Source organism: Osmia bicornis, chromosome 2 (assembly GCF_907164935.1).
Source record: "Osmia bicornis bicornis chromosome 2, iOsmBic2.1, whole genome shotgun sequence".
Classification (NCBI taxonomy): Eukaryota; Metazoa; Arthropoda; class Insecta; order Hymenoptera; family Megachilidae; genus Osmia; species Osmia bicornis.
Window position 1 is genome coordinate 11,315,084 of NC_060217.1, and position 25,085 is coordinate 11,340,168.

The 25,085-nt window shown below is 40.4% G+C and overlaps 1 protein-coding gene and 1 non-coding gene across 8 annotated transcripts in view; one reads left to right on the top strand and one right to left on the bottom strand.

Moving 5' to 3' along the window:
• Positions 1–25,085, top strand: part of LOC114871461 (protein vestigial) — an 80,145-nt gene that overhangs the window by 30,855 nt on the left and 24,205 nt on the right. Inside the window, exon 1 of one of the 7 annotated variants that reach the window (XM_029177393.2) lies at positions 20,045–20,334. The exons of 4 other annotated variants lie outside the window; for them this stretch is intronic. In XM_029177393.2, the coding sequence (XP_029033226.1) occupies positions 20,269–20,334 (66 nt within the window). In that variant the 5' untranslated portion in view covers positions 20,045–20,268. Of the gene's footprint in view, positions 1–20,044; positions 20,335–21,855; positions 22,105–24,951; positions 25,028–25,085 lie in introns of those variants that run through there. 2 more of the 7 variants (XM_029177394.2, XM_029177395.2) reach the window with 2 other exon arrangements.
• Trnas-uga lies at positions 6,820–6,901 on the bottom strand. The gene has a single exon. It is a non-coding gene; the product is annotated as a tRNA-Ser (tRNA).

Sequence of the window (25,085 nt, forward strand, 5' to 3'; positions counted from 1 at the left end):
GAAGTCGATATATGTATAGGTACAGTTCTGAGACAAATTTAACCCCTTTGGCACGACGAATCTTAGAGTGAATTGAAATTTTATTATTTAGAAATTTGTCATTATTTTTCCGGATACAGTAGACTCTTGATAACTTTCCTCTCGTTAATTTTCTGCACATCTACTTTCATTAATACTATTCACGTATCCTCAGCACACAGTTTCTTCAGGGGTGTTTTAAAAATAAATGTGTTTTTATAAATATTATGTTATGCTTGTATCCATTTCTTGCCCTTGTTAAGTTTCCGTTTTTCAAAAATTTTCTCTCCTACAACCCCAAATGTGGACAATTATCAAGGCTCTATTGTATTTACATTGGATTGTGATTTTCTAAATTATAGTTCAAAGCTTGCATAACCAATTCGTAAAATTTAGAATAGGTACATAGTGGAATAATTTATTTATATATAATATTGAATAATTTATCAAGCTATAGTACCGTTCTCACTGAATTATCGTGAAAAATTTAATTGGCTCTTACACTTGCGATGGTAAAACACAAACTTATCGTGTTCTGTTTATTTGCATCGGAAAGAATGAAAATCACCTTGGAATATAAACGTCAGCTAAAAACAATTCATGTACTCCAATTACGTGTACATACACATCGCAAAGTTGAGTAAAATGTTAGTCGCGTGACCGTTGAACATACCTGTATGAATTGCATAGGGAATCTCGGTGCATATCAGTTTCAGAAATTACAAACGTGTGAAACTTCTCAGAGATCCATTTTGCCTTGCGCTGTCGTACGTTTTTAGAGAAGTTTTTGTCTCCTCGTATAAACAGCGAATGCTCGAGTAACTAAAAAGTTAATATTGCGGTATTTAATAACGTATTCTCATAAATATCAGCGAAATATTTATATTTGAGAAGAATTTAACGCAAGATATTCTTGAGACGTCTTGAAGGCATAAGCTTTCGAAATTGGAAGTTAATTAGAATTCCCGATAAACCGATCCGATCGATCAAAAGGAAAGCACCGAACCAAGAGTCGAGACGGCGGAAACTCGTGGTAAGCGAGAAGCCTGTATGAAGTTAATTTGATAGAACCCGCGGCGTCTACATAAAATGAGCTAATATAGAGAACACCCCTTCGAGGCAGACATTTTGCACGGTTCTCTAGTTTCCACGCTTAATAGAGACACCTCTGTGCGTGCTGTTGCAGAAGCACACGCTCCTCCTTACGAGCCACCTGCACGGCGAGATGGCAATTAAGGGATCGCGTGTGATCATCTCATCAATTGAGATCGTCACCTGAGCGAAGTGGTTGCTTACATCAAATTCGAAGTAAATCTTGTGGAAAACGCGTGCGTGTCTTTCGATTATCTGTGGAATAATTTTTTAAACGTTCTGAGATACATATTAAGTAGATCGTCGAGCAAGTTTAATATTGTCGAGATCAATTACATCCTCGAGTTAACTCAATATTATATAAATTTTAATTGCGATTGATTGATTGTGAAAAGACATGTTTTGGATAAAATAATATAACGTGGCAATTCAAACCAGTTAAATTTCATACAAGTACTAATTAATTCGATTAATAACAATTCCACTTAACGCTTTATCCTTTCATCAAGAGGCAGCCGGAAGTGATCAGGATGGCGATTTCAAAGGATTCCTCGTTGAAACGAAAGCGAAAGGCGCCTTGGATGGCACGTGTTCCCCGCGATCCGGCATCAAAGGGGTTGGTCGTGAAAAAGCGAGATTTCGGAGCGACGCGACGGTGTCATCAGCATCTGTTTTTCATTCGGAGCCAACTTACCCGTGGATTCTTCGCGTATTCGCCTTACGAGGATTCCGAAGGCTCATCGAGAATGTCCTCTCATTAATAAGAGGACGGACGCGACGCGTCTAGCGCGTTATCGGCTCCCCAAACAGATGCGTTCATCCCGAACGGTCTGCCAAAGCTGACCAGAACTCGAAACTTTCGTGGAATGCCAGGACCCGGCATACTTTCATCAATTTCACGTGTCTCGCGATGCCCCCGTCCAGCTATTCCATTGACGATCCGCGTGAACGCGTTTAACCGAATTGCGCATTTATACGGTGATTCTCTTATTAGATGGAAGATAAAGGGTTTGTTCATTATTGACGAGCAATTATCGATAAGGAGTTGATTGATTTTGATAAGGAGTTCAATGGTATTAGAAAAATTCTACATAGGGTGTTTTCTCGAGGAAAGTCTGATTTAATCGCGAGTATACAAATCTAAAATGAAAAATAAATTCAATTTTATTCTTTTCACTTATCACAATTATCGCTGTCTATGATTACATAACGCTTCTATTTACACGCTGTTTAAATTTGATAAAAGTGTACTCTTATCAATCTAAATTGTTTTCGAAACAAGACACGAGATGGTTTCGCATGCCATACACTTCATACATCACACGAAACATGTAAATCTCATCGATAAATAACAATCGTTATACCGCATTCTTGTAGATACATTACTTCCTATTTAATTGTCGTTTCGATTAGTCAATGTTCGCGGTACTAAAAGAATGCAACAATTCCCGGTATAGACAGCGGCATGCTCTTATGCAAAGCAATTCGATCGAACGTAATCATTCACGTTCGGCTTTTTCAACTGAAATACCAGTCGTTAGAAATTAACCGAATGGAAAATTGCGGAACTCGATTTTCATGACAAATGGAAACAAAACCACGTTACTGAAAAGAATTCTATTGAATTGAAAATGCACATCGATGAGATACAAAATTACACATAAAAATTTCTAATTTGCGTATGCAAATAAAATGATCATCAACATAACTAAACTGCTGCATACGCGAATTTTCTATTTCCATAGAAATATTTATAAAGATTGCTATTGCGATCAATTTTTTATTATTAAATTATTTGCAACAGTTGTTAATAATTCAAGTTGATTCATTACTTTGACAAGTTATAAAGGAAGGGTAGGAAAAACTTTGAGACGTTTTTCCCGATTGAAAAGCGTAATCGTTTTCACCGCAACGTTCAAGTTGCCAGCTTAACCCCCCAAGGAGAAGCTTTTCATCGCTTGAATATCGAAGAATTTGTCGCTTCGCTTGAAGCAGGTCGAGCGAGAAGACATCAAAGGATGCTTCCTCGAGCCTGCTTCGACTCCACCCCCTCTGCTTTCTCTTTCCTCCAGGTAATAATCATTTATTATCCCGACGAGTAATAACTGGTACACAGCGATATTATGAAGTTGCGAAATTAAGGCTTTGTTTAAAAATTAGCCGTCAGCACAATTTACGCTGCCCTTCTTATGAACTATGCCTCTGAGGTCCATCATTTGCCTTCTTCTTCCTCCCTCTTCGTTCTAGATTCAACTTTTTATTTCCATCTTAACCTTTTATCCTCTTAATAATTCCAATACGTAGAGATACGTTGGTAGAATCTGTATGTAACAAAATTAGGTATACAATTCCTTTAGAAAAAGATAATGCATTTTGCATTCTTCAGATGTATCGTTGCACTTATAGAAAAATAGGCATTCTTACATCGCTCCATTCTTTTTTTCGGCCACGATATCTCGAAAACGGTAAGACATCCAGCTCTGAAACCAATTTTAATCGGTTTCTTGTAATCAATTTCGGTTATATACTGAACCTGAATGCTCAATTTTGGTGGGGCCATTCGGAAACTTATCCTTTTTATTCTGTCCAAAACGAAACTCCGCTTATAAACCGTTTCCCATAGCGTGACTCTCTCCCCATATATTTCATACTTACTTTTCCGATAATGAAAAGATGTCGGAATACTTATGTACGAAGTAGCGTACATGCTGATATATCTGACAGTGTTGGGGTAAAGTGCCGCGAAAGAAGACATCAGCGGGTCAACAAAGGGAAACGGAAGATCGGATCGAAGGTGGATCGAGATAAGTCCATTTCAGTACATCACGAAGAGCGGAACGGCGTTGAATCGGAAACGGGGAATCCGCGTCGGAGATCGCGATCGTCAGGCGTGCACGCTCGGTCTCCGTTTGCTTATTTCTTCGGAAATATGCCGGACTAGCGTTCCCTCGGGGCTTGATGAGTGCGCAAAGAGGATAACGAAGGCCGTAAACCTTTCCAGTGGCTCTGCATGCGATTTCTGATTCGCTTCCACGATCGACTAAACGACCGGGCGACGTCTTATTTGCGCTTTTGCATCCTCCTTACTCGTCTTTCTTTTTAACGTTTCCTTGTTTCTCTTCGACGAACATTTGTCCGCGGGTGTACAATGGTTACCCGCGATTTCCGCGATAACCGAAAGCTTTATGATCATCTTATTCAGAGGAAAATGTATGTTAATTCATCGTCGAGTTTGATTTCTCGCGCGCTTTAGAATACGCCGACAGAGGAAGGTTTGATAGTTGCTGGCCATGGAATTGCATGTTTATGCGATTCAGGTTGATTTAATTGGAATGAAATTGAAGGAACAAGCTGTTGATTTTAATGATGATGGGTGGAAACACATAAAAATACTGGGCTTTAAATTTTATTTACAATGGTTTGAGAATTTAGATAAATGAATTGGAGATCTGATAGTAAAATACAATACGAAAGGTTCAGAGAATAGTCGGAAAAATTAAAAAAAATTAAATTTACTTGGCTAAAATATTTTCTTAATTAAATGTTGAGTCATTAATCAATATTTGATACTGAAAATGGTTTTTAAAATCAATTCTCTGATTATTTTCGCATACAAACTATTTTTAATATTCTATTGCAATATTCAAATGTAATAAAATTTAATGTGATATATATTTAATGAAATACTTACATTATTCATACTTACCTATTGCATCAAGCGACATTTCACATCTCCTCATGATAAACAAATTTCAATATTTCCACCTGTCATCAAGATTTTACTACAAGTTTTTTTTTTGCGTGAATACAAATTACAAGCAGTTTAACTCCTTATTTGCTTAATTGGTGGTCATTTATCTCGTTGTTTGTCTCTCTGAATTGCATCAAGTGCATCGAGAACTCAGGGAAAAGGCTTGTGTAATGTTTGCGAAATCCTGTGAAAAATGATGAAACTTTTCCACTACAAGGTTATAATTTATTTTATCTCTGACGCAGAGTCGTGACTATTTTTGCCGATAAATTGGAAATGACGCAGTGAACATGCAGTATCTATCATAAAACAGACCTCAAAATTGAAAATTATTCTAAATGATTAAATAAAGAATTATTATTTAAATGAAATTTTACTAATCCTCTTAATTTAATAATAAAACTAAAATTAGAAAGATAATTCTTTATTGCAACACACTTAAAAATTTTAATATTATTCCTCTCAAACAATAAATCATATACGATCGACATTCAATTAATTCCTTTTCCGCCAATAATCGTTGGCATTGGAAAATTTATTATACAAGGTTTCCGGTCGATAAGGTGTTAAGTATTTGAATCGATTCCATGGCGAAAGGTTCGACTTCCTGCTGAGAAACAGTTCTCAGGAAACGGATCTAGAGCAAGGATTGCTTAATTTCACCCCGAAGCGAGGGATTGTTATTCGCGACGCGAAGCGCGCTTCCGGTCTCGCTCGTCTATTTTGTTCTCGTTTCCGACAGCATTACGAGTCCGCCGGAGGAAATAATTTCATCAAAAAGTCGTGTCGAGCGTGGAAGAAAAGCCAGGCTCGGCCATGCTTCTACGCTCGGCGCAGCCGCGCTTAGAACGGCGTAATTGCGTGGCGTAATTGCAGTCCCCTTTGTTTCTTCAATTACGCGGCTTTAGAAGCGAGCAACGGGAGAGAGAAACAGAAGGGGTTGGCTCGACTGTGGCCAGGAATTTTTATGAAATGGTTTCTGTCTTTGGCCTCGTTCGTTCGTGACTCCTCCTTTTCCGACGCTTCTCCTCCCTCTTAAAATCGAGGCTGTTTTCATATAACTCTTGTCTGTCGTGGTTATTTCAAGAAACTTTTTCAGAAATTAAATAAAAAATAAAATAGAAATGAAATCTATTTATCCTTTGCGATTGGCAAAAATGGGGTATGCTAAGTCCCCTTCAGTATTATTAATAGTAACAAGTGTTCAATACCTTGCGTTTCGCAAAATTTTACGAAAGAATTTGAGAATCTTAAAATCTTAAAATTTTGAGACTTGAAAATTTGAAAATTTGAGGTTCACATTTTTGGGGAGGCTATATCTTACAATACCTTCTGCACTACTTTGATTTGGTGAAAAGGAAATTTCAAATTTAATTTATAACAGTTTCATTCGACTGTTACAATGTTTAGACACCGTTGCAACAATCATTTTTCTATTTCTCCTAGACGCAATGCACGTACCTTTCGCAATGCATCAACGTCACCGTTGGATTTATCGAGTCCTGCGTATACCATTTGCAAATTATTATCGCGATCGTAAAATCTTAGCTGAATGTAACACTCATTGCGTAGGTGTGATGACGAATTACAACTTCCTAATCGCAGTACAAATCTGCATACTTCATGCTTTCGAGCGAACGTGTATTTGTGAAAGTCGCGCTTCGTAAACTTTTTTCTCTCTGCAGTTCGTGTGTAATCGTAGCTGAATGAATGTTACAAAATCACAGTGACGAATGAACGTCAGGAAGGCAGAAATGGAAAAATGTTAAATAATCGTAATCCAACTTGTACTGACACCGTTGGTATTCTCATAAGGCAGAACAATGAAGTTAAAGTTTTTTACTATATAACATTTATTAATCTATTTATTTCTTGTTATAAAATTATACACATGCATATCATTTACAAATACATCGATTTGTGTTAGAAAAATGATTTTTTGAAAGAAAAAAAAATTTCGCTGCGGACAGGATTCGAACCTGTGCGGGTAAAACCCAATGGATTTCAAGTCCATCTCCTTAACCGCTCGGACACCGCAGCTTCGAAGTTTTGGGTTACTAAATAACGTACTAAAGGCTGACTGCAAATAGTTAATAACTTTAATTATTATTTTATAATAAATACGAAATGTATTAACAGACTTTTCGTGCTGATAATATTAAATACAAGAAATTTTGTAATTTCATAAAATATTATACCAACTTGGAATAATAATATTTTAAGAAATAATTTAACAATTAATTTTAGGAAATAAAAATGGCAAGTAATTTAAATAATATTAATAACAATAATTAAATGTTGTATTTAAAATTAAATTTGAATTATGGCTATCTTAAAGATCCACTAAGCACGTGTATATATTTATATGATTTTAATTTTACACATAATTATTCTCAATAATAATTAAAATCTTGCACTGGAATTCCTAGAACCACTTTGCCCACCCATGTTGACGTGTTAATTAAATATCGGATAATAGAGTCGGACAAGTAAGTTTCTTTCACGATGGCGCTGGTACTTAGGTAAGAATTTCAATTAGCCAAGGAAACGATCGAACTAAGACAATTACAAGGGAACAGGGTCGCATTTCCGGGTTTTAACGAATGAACTGCAGATTAATTAAACTCGTCTCTTTCTTCTTCTTTTCGCCTGTTCTCCAACGGAGGCCGAGGAAAGCGGTGCATCGCGATCACATTAACGATAATTAAGTCATCTCACGGTTATTTAATTACGATCGTTAGGCAGACTCTGATATCACTCGTCATACGTGATCTTCTTCTTAAAAAGGATATCGTGAAACTCACAAGTGTTGTCTCCTACTTATGTCAATCATAAATCAACCATTACCAACAAGTGATAAGAAAGAACAAGCTAGTACAACGATGAAAGATTAATTAAGCTGTTAATTAACCGACAACGACGGCTAATGCTTCATGAGACATGTAACTCGCGGTTTTTTTTTTTTTTTTTTAATGTGTCGCGTTTGATGTACTGTGAAATGGTCAGCGTTTATGGATGACGTTTATAACTTACAAGAACGTTTGAGCAAACATAATGTTTGAGCACTCTTTTCATTGAAAAATTTCATTAAAAAAATTTTATTAGAAAAATTTCATTGCAAAATTGCAAAAAAAGTTAAATGCTCTAAATCATGAAAATGACAGTTCTGAGAAAGAAAAAACATGCTCATTTCCTATGGATGAAACAATGGAAACCCGTCCGCTTTCGCGATCGTCCAAAGGACGAGATCGTACCGTGTATTCCCGATGGAATAGCGGACGAAATATCAAAGGTTTTCGCGGATCATTTTTCATTTCCATAATCGCCGGTCTCATCTCGAGCAGCTCGTGACACTGCACTAGCTGACAGTGACGAATCGACAGTTGTTGAGTCAACCCTTGAGACACTGGCCGAGACCGGTGTCTCTGTCCCACGCGTTTCGTGACTAATGAAAACGTAGCGTCCTTTCGAATCCGACGAATCGAACTGTTCGAACGGACTTTATTTGCTGTGGCGTGAGAAATTCTAGATTCTTATCTGCGGCTCGTTCGGAGGGGAGAAAAAATCTTGGATCTCTGAACGATCGTGCAGCGATCATTTTCGATGTTGGATGACACGAAAGTGATTGTTGCGGTTCAACAAGGAATAATTGTGTTCCCTTCGATGATGATTATTTATGGAAGATCTTGCATCGCGAATGAATTTTGATTAATTGAATTTCTTTGCCGATTTATCTATTTGAATTTCGTAAAAGAACATGTTTATAGAGAATCAAGGAAAATCTAAAGTAATAGATTTAATTTATGCTCGTCCTTCCTTTCTCTGTTTGCGACATTATATACAGCGCAGCTTTTAGTGAAGATATTAATATCCGTACAGCTCGTAAAACATTAACGACACAAGGTACGTGTTACAACAGCTTGAGTACTTGTAGAAATACCGAGTGTGTTTCAGTAGTGGTTATGCGTTATCAATTGACGCGCAGATAACAGCAGGAAGATTTAATGTCGATTCATTAGTCACTCGAATCTTCAGAACAACGTTTAACACGATGTCTTCGTACGATTATATTTCATCACAACACTCTTGCGAAAGAATGAATTTTTTTAAGAATTATAATAATAAATCATTTTTTTAAAGTATTTAATATAAATTTCTCGAATACTTGATCAATATTGCTCATCCTTTCTTCGGCAGTATTCTCGTACGATAAAAGTTGTATAATTTCAAGATAAAAAAAATCAATAATTTTTCATTAACATTTCATCCTGACTACCTATACTTGTAATAACATCAACTAACTCGTTTTGCATTCGAAACGATCGCGAATGTTAATTACAAGCTGCACGGTGTGCAACTTTCTTCACGGATCTTGTCGATCGGAAACCGCGGGCAAGATTCGTAATTATGGGAGGAAATTAATGCAATTACAACTGGTTGCTCATACATCGGCGATTACGCGCGTGCTTAAATGGCGACTCGGGAAGTTTTGTTCGAACAAAAACCGTGGCCCTTCACCTGTCTCATGAACGAGCCGAGTGGCTTTCGCGTACCATACTGGTTTTGCACCTTGAGCATTGAAAAACGCAGCTTGGCTGAGAAATCGGGAAAGTCTCAACTATACACTTGAACGTTACACAATTCTGTAAAAAGATGAGAAAATTCCACTCTCGACCATCAGATTTTCTGATACCGATCGATTCGAAACTACTTCATATTTTCTATGTTTAATAAAATGGTACTCGTTCATCCGGAGGAAGAGAGTTGCATTTTTGAGTTTTTTACGTATTTTAGATTGCAATCCTTTTTCTCTGGTCAAAGAATATTTTAAAATCACTTGTTCGAAAAAATTGTAATATTTAATTATTATTAAATCCTACTTTATCCTAAATCCAACCATTCCTGCGCCATCTAATATCCCCAATAGAGAATCATAAAAGCTCAATCTCAATAATTCTAACTTGTTCAGCCAACAAACATTCCCCGCGTTTGCGATCCGCGAACTTCTCGTGCTTCCTCATCGCAGCCTCGAGTGCAGAACGGTGCATCGAAAAATTTGCAACTCGTGGAAAAGGATGGAAAAAGGGAACTCGTAATCTCGAGAAGAATCTATCTTCGTTCACCCGTGTCCAATATAGACGTTCCAGGAGGATCAGGTAGAAGCGAGCGACCGCGCCTTCGCGAAACGGATTTTCGAGTGATTGTCGCGCCGCAAGGTGGAATGCACCTGCTACGCGCGAACGATCTTGGTTCAAAGGTTAAGTAGAAAATGTCGTTGGTAGGTCTGACGAGGGGGTGAGGGAAGGGGGATAGGGATGGGAAGAAGGCGAAGGCCGGAGGCATATCAGAGGGTTATACACCGAGAGGCTACCGCGGCAGAAGCTAAACGCATATTAAGGAGGCTCGTAAAATTATAAGCATTCCTAAGAATCTGGTAATACGTCGACGCGTAGCTCGCTCGCGCGCGAATCCTCGAGGATGTTGCTTGGCCTCGACACACGCGCCACTGTGGGTGTAATTTATATTAACGATGCCAGACCGACGTGGCGGTGCTTTGAAGATCCGTAATGCCCTGCTGTCGCGGGAAACGTGGTGAGAATACTCTCATCATTCGAGAAAGGACTCGCGGAGAGACGACAGAAACCGTGTTGACGTCCGCGGACCCCGAGCTGCCGTCTTGTCGCTTCGACCACGGTACAGCCACGGGCAGATATCGCGAATGCAACTATTCACCTCGAACGTGCCGTGCCATTAGAATTCAATTGAATAAGCTTTTCCTCGAGGGCCAGTTTCCAGAGAACGCCGACCAGACGCCTCTCACTTCGATATTTTTCTGACCCTTGCTGTACGCGCCAGTTGCACGCGGACTCGTCATCGATATTCCAGCTGACCGACTACTGCCGTTTGTAAACGAATCAGAGAATCAATTTTATTTTAGGAGTTTCACGATAATTTTATTTAACAAGGAGAAGGCTAATAGCTAAAATACTGGCACCTCAAATTTAATATAATCAAATGACCAGAGAGAAAATAATTTTTTTAAAGTTAAGTAGTACATATTGATATTATGTTAACTTTATAAGGCACCAAGTGGAAAATTCAACAATTTTTTAAAATAATTACAATTATTATCAGTTGTCACATAAAAGGAAGCACTGGGGAAGTATTTTTCAATGACGAGTTAACTATCATTTTTCAATGAGAAGTTAACTCGCCACCTCCAGTTAAAAGGTTAAGAATAAAAAGTGAACATAAAATTGCGAAACGTGCAGCCATCAAAGTGTTAAATAATGTCTGAGCAGAAAGGCACAACAGTGTCGCGAATACCTTGGAGGGTTGAAACAGAAATGGAAATAATCAGATGGCCGGTATATGTACTCGGAATCGTCGACACATTTGTCAGTGGCATTTTTCTCTGCTGGTGGTGAAAACAAAACATGGAAGCTCGGTACAATGTTCCGCTGTTTCTGTTTCTCTTTCCGTTCGTTGGAAAATCTTTCAGCAACCGGATCGTGATGCACGTCCGCGGAAATTAATTGCCCCTGGTCGCGGACGCATTGACGAAGTGCAAGCGAGTCAGACGGTTCCCAGAACCGCGGAAGCCACGCGACTGTTCTTCGAGTAAACTGGTTTATTGTTATTTACGATCGTCGACCGGACGCCATTAATCGCCGCAGGTGACTATTGTAGCAGCTGCCTCGTTGCGTTTCGTCCGCTGAAAGACCAGGCTCCCTGCGATAGATCCGCCATTTTCCGGTCGAATTTGTTTCGACGAAATTTATGCGTTCATTGTGATCGCCCACTTTGTATCACCGGCCGATTGCTTCCGTCCGTTTACTCAATCCGGGACGATATTAATCGCTTTCGAATATACGTGCTCTGATTTCCTCATTCGATCAATCGGCGAGGAATGCGAGAATTGCGACTTTAATGGAACTAGATTTCTTCACTTTTCCTCCGTTATCTTATGCCTCGATGGCGATTGACTTAATTGCTGTCATTGTTTGGAGCATCTGGGCAAATTTTATTTCATACAATTATTACATTCTCGTAATTAACCCTTGATAATGGATGGCACATTGAATTCTTCAGATTTCTAAATTATATAAATTATTGTAACCGTAATGGTATTCGAGTGATACATCAGATGCAATGATAAATTAAATTATCCCCTGCTCTGCAAGAAGATTCCTAATAAATATCACACATGGCATAACTGAATAACTCAGTCACTGCAAAACGTAGAAGAATCTTATTTGAAACTCTTTGAAGAATAATCCCAAATTCAGTAATATAACAGGGATTGCAGGATAATATCGTTGCAGCTGCAAATAGCATCGTAGATTTGCGTGTCAAGATCAAACGGGACGTTAGAATCCAGAAGAACGCGTTAATCACGTTCAACATCAAACACGAGGAAGGAGCGGGGAAACAGTGCTATCCTTGATGATAATTCATCATGCTGGATGACCCGTTGGATTACAGCGAACTGCACCAGAATCGGACCACGAGCAGCAGCTGCCCTTTTCATTCAACTGGCCAGCTTTGAGCTAGATTTATGAGGAAAACTTCTGATGCTAATATCAGAAACAGTTTAACCCCCTCGGACTCCAATTATACCTTCCAGAGGCAGAGTACGCGTTCGATAATTCCCCTCATTTCGAGCTCTAGAGACGGCCAATTTTAACAGGAAATTATTAAGAATCACTTAAGAAACGTTTCTAACAGGAAAGTTATCTTAGAGCAAAATTACTCTCGAAACATGTCAAATGAAAGAACTTTACTTCAGAGTTTCAATTTGATATTTTTGTCTTCAGTTTAGAATAAAAGAGTTTCGTTTGAAAATCGAAATTAGTCAGACGTCTGTCGGTAGCTGATTCGTCGCGACGCAGAAGAGATGCGATCGGTTGCCGAAAAATCGCAAAAACGAAAGAGAAGAAGAAGGAACGGAGCAGGGTTTCTGGTCGGGTATCGGTCCAAGGATCAATCTGCCGTATCGTTCGAAGCGAAGAGGCAACGGTGATCGGAATGCGATCCTCAGAAAACAGAGGTGGCCGGTGAACGCAGTGGCACGGAGCGTAGCCCCTTTAGCGCGTGTCGCAAAGAATGGCGTTCCTAGACTAAAAACGGAACAGCGGCAAGGAATGTAACGTTGCAGCACACCTTGCCCGGGGCTGTGACACGAGTTCGCACGGCCGCGTATAGAAACGTGCGTGTACACTCTCTGGACGCAACCTGCCCTGGCATCCGTGAGATATGGCGATCCTGTACCGATAATTGTCGCACATCCCAACAATTCCTTGACCGATTCATCTGACGTCAGGACATACAGGGTACCTTGTAACGTGTTATTCTTCGTCGGTCTCGAAGGAACTTCCTTTCCGATAATCCTTCACTTTTTGCTTTCAATTTTTTTCCATGGCAAGCATTTTATAATATTATTAAATTTTTAAAGCTGGGGTTATTTTGATAAATTGTTATATATTTCATTTAAGTTACAAATGTAACAAATAATTATGGATAATGTCGCGGTAAAAGCAGCGCGCTCGTTCGTGACTTCTATCGGCCGGTTTCTTAGCCGATCGAAGCGGTTTCCAGAAGCCGTTGTAATAAGAGTCCTCGCTGCATTTCAGACGAATCCCCGTGTCCTCAATATACTTGCATCGAGGACTAATACAACTGCAGGCGTACGACAAAAAAAAAATGAGGATTACAGCGCGAATAGAGAGGTATCGAAGTTAAGAGCGAGGTAGAATTGTCCGCGTAGATCGTTCAATATTAATCGAATCGGTTTAACAGTGCGGCGAGATCTCCGGGGCAATCTGGTCGGGCCGGGTAACGAACGACTCGGTGGCGGTATTCAAGTGTCGCGAGGAGTCGAAGAATTATTTTCGAAAGGTGATCGCTCGCGATCTTTCTTTCAACGCGTCACGATCGTTGGCAATCGATCGACCTGCTTCTCTATCTAGCACGCTCGTCTCGAGATAATCGTTCGACCTTATTTTCATGGCACAACGTCGATCGTTTACCTCGAAGCGACTGGTTTGCGAGTGTCGACTGGTTAACTTCTCAGGGAATGCGAAGGGTGCTTAGCGAAATCGTAAAAGGTGCAGATTTGATGAGAGGGATAAATTAGCCAGGGAATAATTAGCGATGACTTGGTAATCAATTTGAATACGTATGACGTATACGTATTAAACGATGGTTTAAAAAATAATTAAAACCGGTTAAAATAGTTTAACATTAATCATTTAACATTAATTATTTTTAAATTGAAAATAAAGTAGAAGAATAAATAAAAGATGAAACATAAACTACTTTTGTGAATTTTAAACTGCTATGGAAAGAGGCTAAATAATTTTAATAAATTAAAAAAAAAACTCTGTCAGCATTGCTGATAAGGGTTAATTTCAACTGAAAGATATCGGCATCGTTTAAGCGAAAGCTTTTAAGTACGGAAAAAAGAAACAAACGAAGACACGTTTCTTCGAGAACGTCAGTTCATTTTTGCGGGCAAATTGAAATTGTTCGTACAGAAGCAAAGGAATCACGGTAAAACGGCGATGCGAGCAATCTCTGTATAAAAGCACGAGCGTAGGACATTCGTCGAATTCCTAGAGTGGTTAGGCCACTGGTCGATGCAATGAAATGTCAGATAGGAATTCATATATCGCGCACCCAGTCATAAGGAAATGAAAGGTTTCGCGTGTCACCGTATAATTGCTGTGCGTGCGTTTCATCGACGGATAAGGAAACAATTAGGCGGCTCGTGGAACGCGTGTGTACGTGGACGTATGAAGCTTTGCTTTGGATCCATTGAAAGCGATCGGAATCCCGAAGCTGTATTCTTTAATTGTCGTCGGATGAAGTTGTCACAGTGATTTCGTGTTGTCAAGTAGAAAGTATGTGTTCTGGCAAAGTTAGCCAATTAAATGAGTAAACTAGTGAATCTTTAGGAACTACTTCTTATTCTTATCTATTTGATCAAAATTAGGGCGGAGTTTCTTCTAATTAAGCGTTTCAATGGTCCTAGCTCAGGCGCCAAGATTAGTCAAGCTAGCTGGATCCTTTCAGGAGCGTGAAAAAGCAATGGTTCCACTGTCAGACCCTCGGATAATAGATAGAAGTGAATCCGGTCAAAAACGGTAAGATATCCAGCTCTGAAAGCAATTTTAATCGGTTTCTGGTAGTCAATTTATGTGAGTTCTCAATTTTGGTGGGGCCATTTGGAAACTTATCCAAAATCTATGTACACTCCATTAGAAAATTATGAATATTTTTTAAATATTTTTGTTATAAAACAAATGATACATCAGAATCAGTTCCGTTCTCTCAACAACCATCGTCACAGCTTCATCGTGTTCCGCGGTAACGCAGGCCGAACAGCTGGCCCGACAAACAGAATAACAAGTCCTCGATAAAGTGCATTAAGTTATGCATCTCGGTTATAGCCGGCGGCGCGCGTTACGCCGCGGATGTAAAGAGCTGCTTTTTATTGGACAACTATTGGCCGGCACGAATTTTCAATGAGCCGAGAGACGGTACATAGTAATACACGTTGGTAAATGGTTCAGCGACCGGTAGCGGCTCTCTGTCCGGTCCTCGCATAACCTTTAGTACAACGCTGCGGTAGGTAGGCAAAGTTATTGGTCACCGTATCGAATCGGGCCTGATAACAGGACACTAAAGGCCTCGTCTGCCGGTATCTTTCATGGGTCCCATGGCTTTTAACGCGCCTATTCAACCATCCCCACTCACAGTGGCCTGGATAGACTAGCTTTCTGCGAAGAATTTTGCGGAACACCGGATCCACCGGTTGCTGCACCATTGACAACGATACCATGTCCTCGGATACATTTTCATTTCTATCGCGATGCTGTAATATTACTCAGCCTCTATCTGACTGGTATGGTACTCACGGGTGGAGGGATACATTAAACGAGTATCGGCAGATAATTCTTCGTTTTTTTCGTGTTGATGGAATGAACTGTTATCGGAGAGCCTTGCTTGTTTCTTCAAAGTGCGTTTCAAGATTCGATGAAGAGGGGATGAGAATGACGGGGTTGATGCTTCGACTTCCGTTTCGTGGAATCGACGATTGACAAAAGTCGGATATGTTGAGAAATTTCGAATGTAATTGGATAGTTCCGGAAATTAATATACAAGTGATTTTTTTAATTTACTGTTTGGATATTTTAGAAATGAAACGTCTCAGATCTCAAAGATTTATTTAACTTTCATTCCAGTTCTTATATTTACCCGAATTCTTCGTTTAAGTAAAAAAAGATCAAAATTTCCCCGCGAAATTAAATCGGTACAGATACATCGATCGCAATTATTCGAACAATCCTCGAAACGAGCAAAATTACCACTATCTTGAGAAGCTTATAGAAAAAGCGGCGATACATATTCAATCGCGTGTATGGTAGCCCGACGCGACCGGCATCATCATCATGGAAAAAGCGTCCGAACAAAGTGGCTCGAGAAATCGCGTCCATTAAAGGGAATCCAGAAACGTACTTCACCGAGTCCAAGTTCGTAAATCACGGGAATCTAATAAGGATCGCCAAGTATTTCCATGCTGCGCATCCCGACAGTCGCATACCCCGGCAACATTTTCGTTTAATTGAGACAGCCGGATCGTACGCGCCTTGAATGGCGTCAAACATCAAAAGAAAATCACGATATACCCCACGTTGAAAGGGCAGATTAATCGAAAACTCGGCTTCAGGTGAGAATATGATAAAAATAACGGGTTATTAAGGGAGGGAGTTTCAGCGAGCCAACCTCGACACCAGCTGGAATCTCGCTCTATTTATCGGTTTTACGATTATGTTGCCGCGAAATTCATAGCGTCGGTTAACACGCCCGATGCACGCGGCATGGAAAATAAGAGCTCGTGAACGAGAAGCGGAATGCGGGTCGCTGTTGAGGCCAGAACGATCGCAGGAATCGCACCCGTTCAACTTAGGCGCCACGTGTTCGCGATGAAGGCGCGTTCGTTGTCGACGCCATTATCGCCCTGGCTAATATTAATGTCAACGAAAAACGGCACCGGGATCGCGTCCGACAGAACGTGATACTCGACTGATATCGCGAACAGCTCGCGAAAGACGTTAATCTGCGAACCTTTAGGCGGATTCTTTGAATTTCGCGCTTCTGTTTGCACACCCTTTGATACGGTTTAAGCGAAGGCTGTTGCAGACTTTTCGGTAATATTCAAAGATATTTATTCTTGTTTTCCTTCTTGACAGGTTTAATGGATTTTTACTTAGTAAGGATAAACGTCTTCTTTTTACCCTAAAATATCAAGGAAGGGGTTGGTAGGAAATATTATTTTTCTCGTCTGAAAAACATCCAAAAAATTATTTATTTTCGCTTATGTCTTTAAGATTACTGTACTGAAGAAATGATTTTGGTTTAGCAAAGGTATTATTAATACCACAGCTTCTTTAATTTTGACACGAATCATCACATATACCTAAGACTTTCTAGGGTTAAAGGTGGAATTCTAGATATTAAATCGAGAGGATTAGAACTATGCACTTAGAAATTTCAGCAGATACTTGTACGATGTGTAATATTGAGTGTTGGCTGTTTTAATGGATAGCGAACAAGTGCGAGAACTGAAATTTGGAACAATGAATAGAATTTAGGTTTATACAGCCACGTAACTGAGATGGTGAAACTTTCATGAAGTGATAAAATGCTTCCCTAGCATTTCTAGCATTCCTAGCAGTGTATATGTATCATCCGGTATCTCGTTTTATTACTATTCCAGTGAAAGTATATTTCTAAAAATAGTCACCGTACGTATTACATTTTCAACCTTTATTGAAATTGCACCATTTTATAATATTTTTCCTCGTATAGTCAGAGTGATAATTACAATGAACATCTATTCGTAGTCTGTAGAGATCAATTTCATCTAAATTCCAAGGAGATTTTCTTAAAGCCTAAAGGTAATTTCTTTCATATCGCTAACATAACTCTCAAAGTATCATTAAACAATCTTCACACCTTCTTGCACCTTCTTGCACCGAATTCGTCGATACATCTCCTCTTAAGCAGTGCACTTTCTGGTATCCCCGAAGTGGATGGAATCGAAGTTGTAGGAGGGTGGATAACGTGGTCCGATCTCGTTGTAATTTGTCGACCAGACGAGGGATCGCTCCATCGTCCACCTGGCTGCTTTGCTAATGAACTAAACTTAACTAAAGGGAACTCGTTCACCGGCGCCTTATCAATAGTCGTAATCCAGCGCCGCGGTCGAGATCTGTGGACTCTCATCTTCGTGGAAGATAGGAGAATCGTGTCGACGAATGGCCGTGTCCGGCAAACAAATTGCAAGATACCCCGTGGTAGGATGTTACCGTCCCCTCCGCCCTTCCTCTATCGTCTACTCGTTTCAGCTGGTTTTTTTCGCGGTCGTAGTCCCTCCTTTTCATCCCTTTTTTCGATCGTTCGTTCATTCTTTTTCGTATCGCCGCTTGTCTCTTCCGTTTCTCCTCCCTCTATTCGCCTCTGTCGAACAGACTTGACGGAGCTACCTCTCCGCGTTCGCTTGAATTGATGTGGGAATCGGTGGTCCCGACGACGTACGGTCATTCGTTTCATTCGGGATCGATGGGGGTTGTCGGGTTTTACACGATTTTCGGGAGCTGGCACCGTGTCCGCGACGTGATCGACAAATTTCAGCGAGTTTGATGGCTCGCGAAGTCAACCAATCGACGGCCGCGATGACAATTGGCTTTGAGGTTTAAAATGGAACTTGAATAGAAATGAAATGGATTCTGGCGGTTTCGTGTAATATTTTAACTTTTTGGTTGAATATAGATACTTTAGGAAGGGAATTTTATTCAAAGTAACATTTAGAAAATTAATCAAGAGTGTTCTTTTAATTAAAAATTAGTGTCATTATAAAAAGAATAAAAGACACTAAAAAGACATTATGTAGATATTACCTTTACAAGGCTATTAAGTTCTTTTTATTTAAAAAAAGGAAGCTTTAACGAAGAAATTTTATTCGAATCGACATAAATTTAATTTAATGACATTTCACAACTCGTATACACTACCACGTATTAATTTCACTTGCATAATCATTTTAATGATGATCAAAGAAAAACGGTCTAAAGCAAAGCGAAGAGGAGGGCGGTGGAGGAGGAGGCGGATACAGAGATTCAGAGATCTATAAGACAAAAGGGAAACAAATAAAGACGCGGCCTTAGGTTCGTGAAGTGACTGGACACGGTGGTAGATGGTGAAGAGGGGATGAAAGAGAGGGGGGGGGGATGGAAAGGGGACAGGGGTGGAGGGAAGAGGCGCTCGCGCTTTGGAATGCTTTGAAAGACCGCGAGCAGAGCTCTGTTGGCTAGAGCTGCGAGATGTCGAGGACGTGGACCGTTTCGAAGGAAGCCAACTCGCCTCGGGCGAAAAAGAAAAAGCAAAAGAGGAAGAGAGCGACCGTCGTGGACAAGGCTTGCTTCGATTAATTACCACATTGTCGTCCGACCGATGCTAGATGCTTCGGCGTGGTAATCTATGGAAGATTCACCGCGCCTCCTCGGCTTAATCCTTCCCTCCTGTTCTACCAACACGACCGCGAATTATTGTCCGGTTTAATTGAATTTGTGCAAGCGAAACGTGTTCAAGGAGAAAGAGAAGGGAGGTGAAGAAATATTGTTTTTCTCTTTTTTTTAACACTTGCACGGTGGTGTTCAGGGGTGCTATAAACATTTTATTTTTTAGTAATAATAATGATCGTCATTATCTAAACACAGATGGGTGTCGGTGCTAATTGTCGAATCGACGTTCTTCAAAATCGGTTTCTGAAAGTTTCCCTCGGGTTGACAAAAGAAACGGAGCGTCGAGAGGGTCGGCGAAGTCGCGGAGGAAACCGAAGGGAGCCGAGAAGCGGGTTTCTTGCCGATGGCGAGGCTCAAGTTCATGATCAATTGCACGTTCCCCGCGTGCCAGCGGTCATCATTCGGCATCGTTTGCCCCGCGAAACGCCCGGTTTTCGCTGTTCGAGGATCACGTCGGTGATCTACTACCCGGCGGAATGCCGGGGCCCGGTTTATTATAGTAGATAATGATAACATCTCGGAGGCGTAGCCTCTCGCGCGCTTATATTCGCGTTGCAGCCGCGACAGCGTGGCTTTACTTTCGTCCCACACGTCTACTGGCACAGTCGTCATCAGTCACTGCATACATCACCGTCAAGCTTATTTTCGTGCGTCGCTACCCACCGTTGATTTATGGACGTAATTGGTTAGGCGGGATACGCGCTCGCACCGATATACACGGCTAAAGGTTGCTTGTCAACGAGCAGGAAACCGACCAAACAGCCCGTACACGACAAACTGATTAGGGGAGGACGGCGAACACCACGGCGACTTTGTTGGATGGACGAGTATTATTTATTTCGACGAGCTACCGTGCTTCTACCGGACAGTTTAGCTTTTCGCGGGGCAAGTATCCCTTTTAAGATGCGGATCAGCTTAGATGTTGTGAGCTTCGATGGTGTTTATGGGGTGGCTTGATGATTTTAAGAATAGAATCTTAATCTGATAGTATTTAGGTTAAAGGATTACACCATCTTGGCCCGATAATAGGTAATTTCAACCCTTAGTTATTATGGTAGGATTTCGGTAAAATATTATAAAATAAAAATAATCTAATCAATAAAAAATTTTATCATGCAGAACAATGTGAAACAGAGAATCAAACAATTGCGGATCACCAGTGATCCAACGACAAATACTAACTTTGGGTTTTCCAAAAAAATATAAGAAATATGAAAGATATTTTATTAGCGTTTATTATGAGAATTTTTAACTCTCCTTTAACTTTCGGACGGCACACCATGGTGAAATCGGCAATTGAAACCCTTTCGATTAATAATTTTGCTATCGATTTTAGGGTCATATGGACTGAGGCTCCACTGGAAGGATGTTGTAGTACAATTTCATACGGTTCAAAACTTACTACTGTCATATTTACGAAATGTACCAGACGTGAGGGGACATAAAAGCTTCTGGCAAAGCGTGCCATTATTGAGAAATGGATGATACACGGTCCTCGGCCGATTTGCCAGGGTTAAACTTATACTTAACATCGTCCATCTGTCGGCCACTCTCATTCGCGGGAACTCTCGCAACAATAATGGCGACCGCGATTGCAATTGCGTGTATCGTGTCGACGAATGACGGGCACCTAAGTACTATGCGTTCATATCACGAACACACGTACATCTTCTCGGACGATTGCGTTCGTTCATTAGAGTGTCTGAAGCACTAATAAATCGTGCAAAGTGTCTAGTTTATGCGAGAGAAGACGCGTCTATGTGCCAGAACTCACTAACTGCCATTTTACCGAGTGTAATTTTCACCCTTTGAGCATAGGTCTTTTCGACGATCAACGTTTATGAGCAATTAACTGGCCGTCTTACGATGTTTACTCACGACTAGTGACTTAGACTGTATCTTTAGTGTTACTGAAGAGAAACAAGGTTTTAACCCTTATCTGGGTAGTTTATTTAGGGTGACTTAAATGGTCAATTGAAACCTGTGTTAATATGAGGTATTTACAAATGATTCTGATAAAGGGTGGTTGTAGGTTATTTTGAAAATAAGTTTCCAGAAATAAGCAAAATTTTTTAGGAAATTACTTACTGGGTTGTATTCGATGTTAAGCGAATGAAAATTAGGGTGTAGAATCCATCGACTCGCATGACCGGATAGAGATTAAATTGAATTATTATCATAATTAGCAAAATTATAAAAAGTATAAATATAGTATACATAAAAGATTACATGAAGCACGTTCAAGATGCCTTCAAAATAAATAGAGATTTCAATGCATGTTTCCAGATAGATCTCAATATAATACATAGTCCTGCAATATCGATAACAAAATAAACTAGAAGAAACATAGAGCCATGAGTTTCTACAAACACGAGTACAATTTTGCATGATACTTCCAATTAGGACGTTTCTTAGAACATTTCTTACAAGCCAAGCCCAGGAAAAATTTTTGTTTCTTTTGTCTAAGAATTTATCAAGAATAATAACCTTCAAGATTAACAGAACTGCTTTGCGTGTCACATGTACCTTTGGTATCATTAATAGCAATTCAAAATTGCATGTTAATGTCTTTTACTGAATACGACTGCAACTCTAAGAAAAAAAAGCATAAAACGTTGCCGATGCATGTACCACGCAATAGCTGCATATAAGAAGGTAAGCGAAATTAAATCGAAACTGAGTTTCAGTTTCAAGGAGAACAGCTTCGAAGAGCAACTGAACGCAATACTCTTTATTCTTTATGGATTGGAGCGTTTCTAAGCTGAACCTTACTTGTGTGACAGAATATTTTTGGTTAAAAAAAAAATTGAATAATATATCTTTCCCCCAGAGTAGTGGGAGCTCATGAGAATTTGTAATGATTGGACAGCAATAAGGCCATAGGTTATTGTTTAAAAAATGTTTTTAGATAAATATATATACATTTAGGAACTTTCATTTTATTCTGAAGGAGCTGTAAATAGAGATGAAATTCGGATGAATTCGGATGAAATTCGAAAATCCGGATCAGGGTCGAATCAAGAATTTTCGGGTACCCGTACACCCCTAGCTGCAGCCCTCATGAACGAGCTTCCACTGTCTCGGAATAAATATTCTAAAATTCCAAACAATTCATATTTTTTTATCTCACAAACATAAAGAATACTCATTAAACGAGTGTAAGAATTTCTAAAGAAGATAAACAGCTCCTCGAAACACACCTATTGTCACAAAGTTTTGAATCATTCCTGCGAGAGTACTAAACGCAGCAGTTCCTCGATTCACCGGTATTCGACCATAATTCATGCACACCGATCTGTCCGACAGATTTATTTGCGATAGTTCGCGCAACAATAATGGCTACCGTCCACGTATACGCGGTTGCGATCGCGCGTCCTTTATCATCGCGTCGAGATGGCATGCGACTCGTGCACACCGACACCCGGTTTCTTGGATCATTACGATCGTGTTTGTCGCGATCTCCAGGATCGATGTACCGACGGCACACGGCACACAGCGTTAGATAGGATACCGGGTATAATGAATATCGGTCGGGTCCCGTACTCGTCGCCGATTTATCTTGCCGCTAGCGTACGAGCGTACAGGGGAATGGAATTAATTTATTAGAGCCGAGTTTATGCTGATTGCGGTGATCAGGCCGATGCAGGAAATGATCACGGCATAGTTTAACTATATTTTTGTCTTTCAGATAATTAGTTGATTTGATAAAAGTTTGATAATAATTAGAACATAAATAATGTTTGAAACGAAATTTATTTCAATTACATTGATCAATGATGATTATTAATTAATTTCATGGCTGTGTTTCCGAATGGCCCCATCAAAATTGAGAACTCAGGTTCGGTATATAACTTAAATTGACTACAAGAAATCGATTAAAGTTAGTTTCAGAGCTGAATGTTTTACCGTTTTCGAGATATCGTGATAAGGTTAGGTTATGCGCAGTATCGAATAGCGCGTACGTAGTCCCAAAATTGTACAAAAATTTCTTACTATGATATCTCAAAAACGGTAAGATATCCAGCTATGAAACCAATTTTAATCAGTTTCTGATAATCAATCAATTTAGGTTATATACCGAACCTGAGTTCTCAATTTTGGTGGGGCCATTCGGAAACTTATCCAATTGAATTTTATATTCGATTACAAAGTAATTGTTTCTACTGGTAAATCTCCCAGCCCGGAAGCGTTAGCAGGGAAACATCTGGCCTCGATCCGACGCGGGAAATCCTTACTATCCTCGTTTGAAGCGTGCCGGCATTTACGCGGTCGTATTTCTCCGGGTTGGCCATCATCGCGATCGGAGTGAGTAATGCATCAGGATCTTTCCGATCCCTGTTACCCTGCATGCCCACCGCCGTTCACTTTCGATCGCTCGTCAATCTGCCGACCTTCGACTCTCGAAGAGGACGCGGGCATCTCGCGACAGTCGGTGGCCAACGATGAGGATAGTTAAAATTATGCGGCCATTGGCGTGCTTGGCCGGTTTCCGCTCGAAACGTTCGCGTCCTCCGAGTTCCTTGAATAACCGCGGCGCGGATTATGCGCGCGGAATTACGACACAACGAAACGCGCGATGAACCGACCTAACGGTTTCGTCTACCATGTCTACGTATTCTGGACAATTCATCGAGCTGTGTTGACAATTGACATCAATTGTCTGCATTCGCCGCTCTGTCATCTCCATTTTTTCTTCCAAGACATGGATGACCTGGTGTCTAGGAAATGATGAGGGTAAATTGGGACTGAGATTTACTAGATTTGTTTTTGTTTGGTTTGGTCATTGAGCGGGGCAAGAGCACTTATTGAAGATGGTTATTAGGTATCTTTGATAGAGGTGATTATTAGATTCAGTTGAAATTGATTAAAAGGTATCGAAGTATCAACATCAATCATCGCAATCCGTTCTTCGCTAAGAATGTCTCGATCGAGCGTCCCCGTCGAGGCGTCCCGACGCCCGCCTACCTGCCATCTTTCCTACGTGGCCGAATAGTTGGCTTGGCCGTCGCGTCGTCGCGCGATCGTATCGCGCGCAGATCGGCTGGTCGAAAAAAAATTCGAGCAGAATGCCATGACCCAGCGTGGCATTTGCATCCGTAGGATCTAATGAATAGCGAGGATTACGTCCTATTTGGTCTCATTGCGACCGATCGTGACGATGCCAGTGCGCATAGCATAGCTCTAGCGCTATTTGCAGTCTGCCCGATGTGGTAGGGGCACAATGGACGCCGACGCCTGGCGTCGGTATGTGCTCAATGGAGGCTACCCTCTCTTCTAAGGACGTAGCTCGTACGATTTACCTACTAAACATCAAGCCAGACGTCGCGATTCATTGGGTGACGTGCAGAAGATCGTCGGGGGTAGGAGGAATAGGGTGGTCGAAGGGTGGTAAAATCTTTGGAATTATCCGGGCAATTGCAGACGGGATATCATCGACGTGGCATTTCGTTGCTCGCGATCTTGTTGAGCCTCTGATATTTTGGCTTGGCCTCGGACTTGCATCGATATCGTTGTCACTCGAGCTTGTAATAGTTTGAAGTATCGATTGCTGCCTTCGACAATGACCCCTTGTTAAATGGTACAGATGGATAATTGAGAAATTGTGGCTGCTGTTACGATCAACTCCTTGCGTAAAT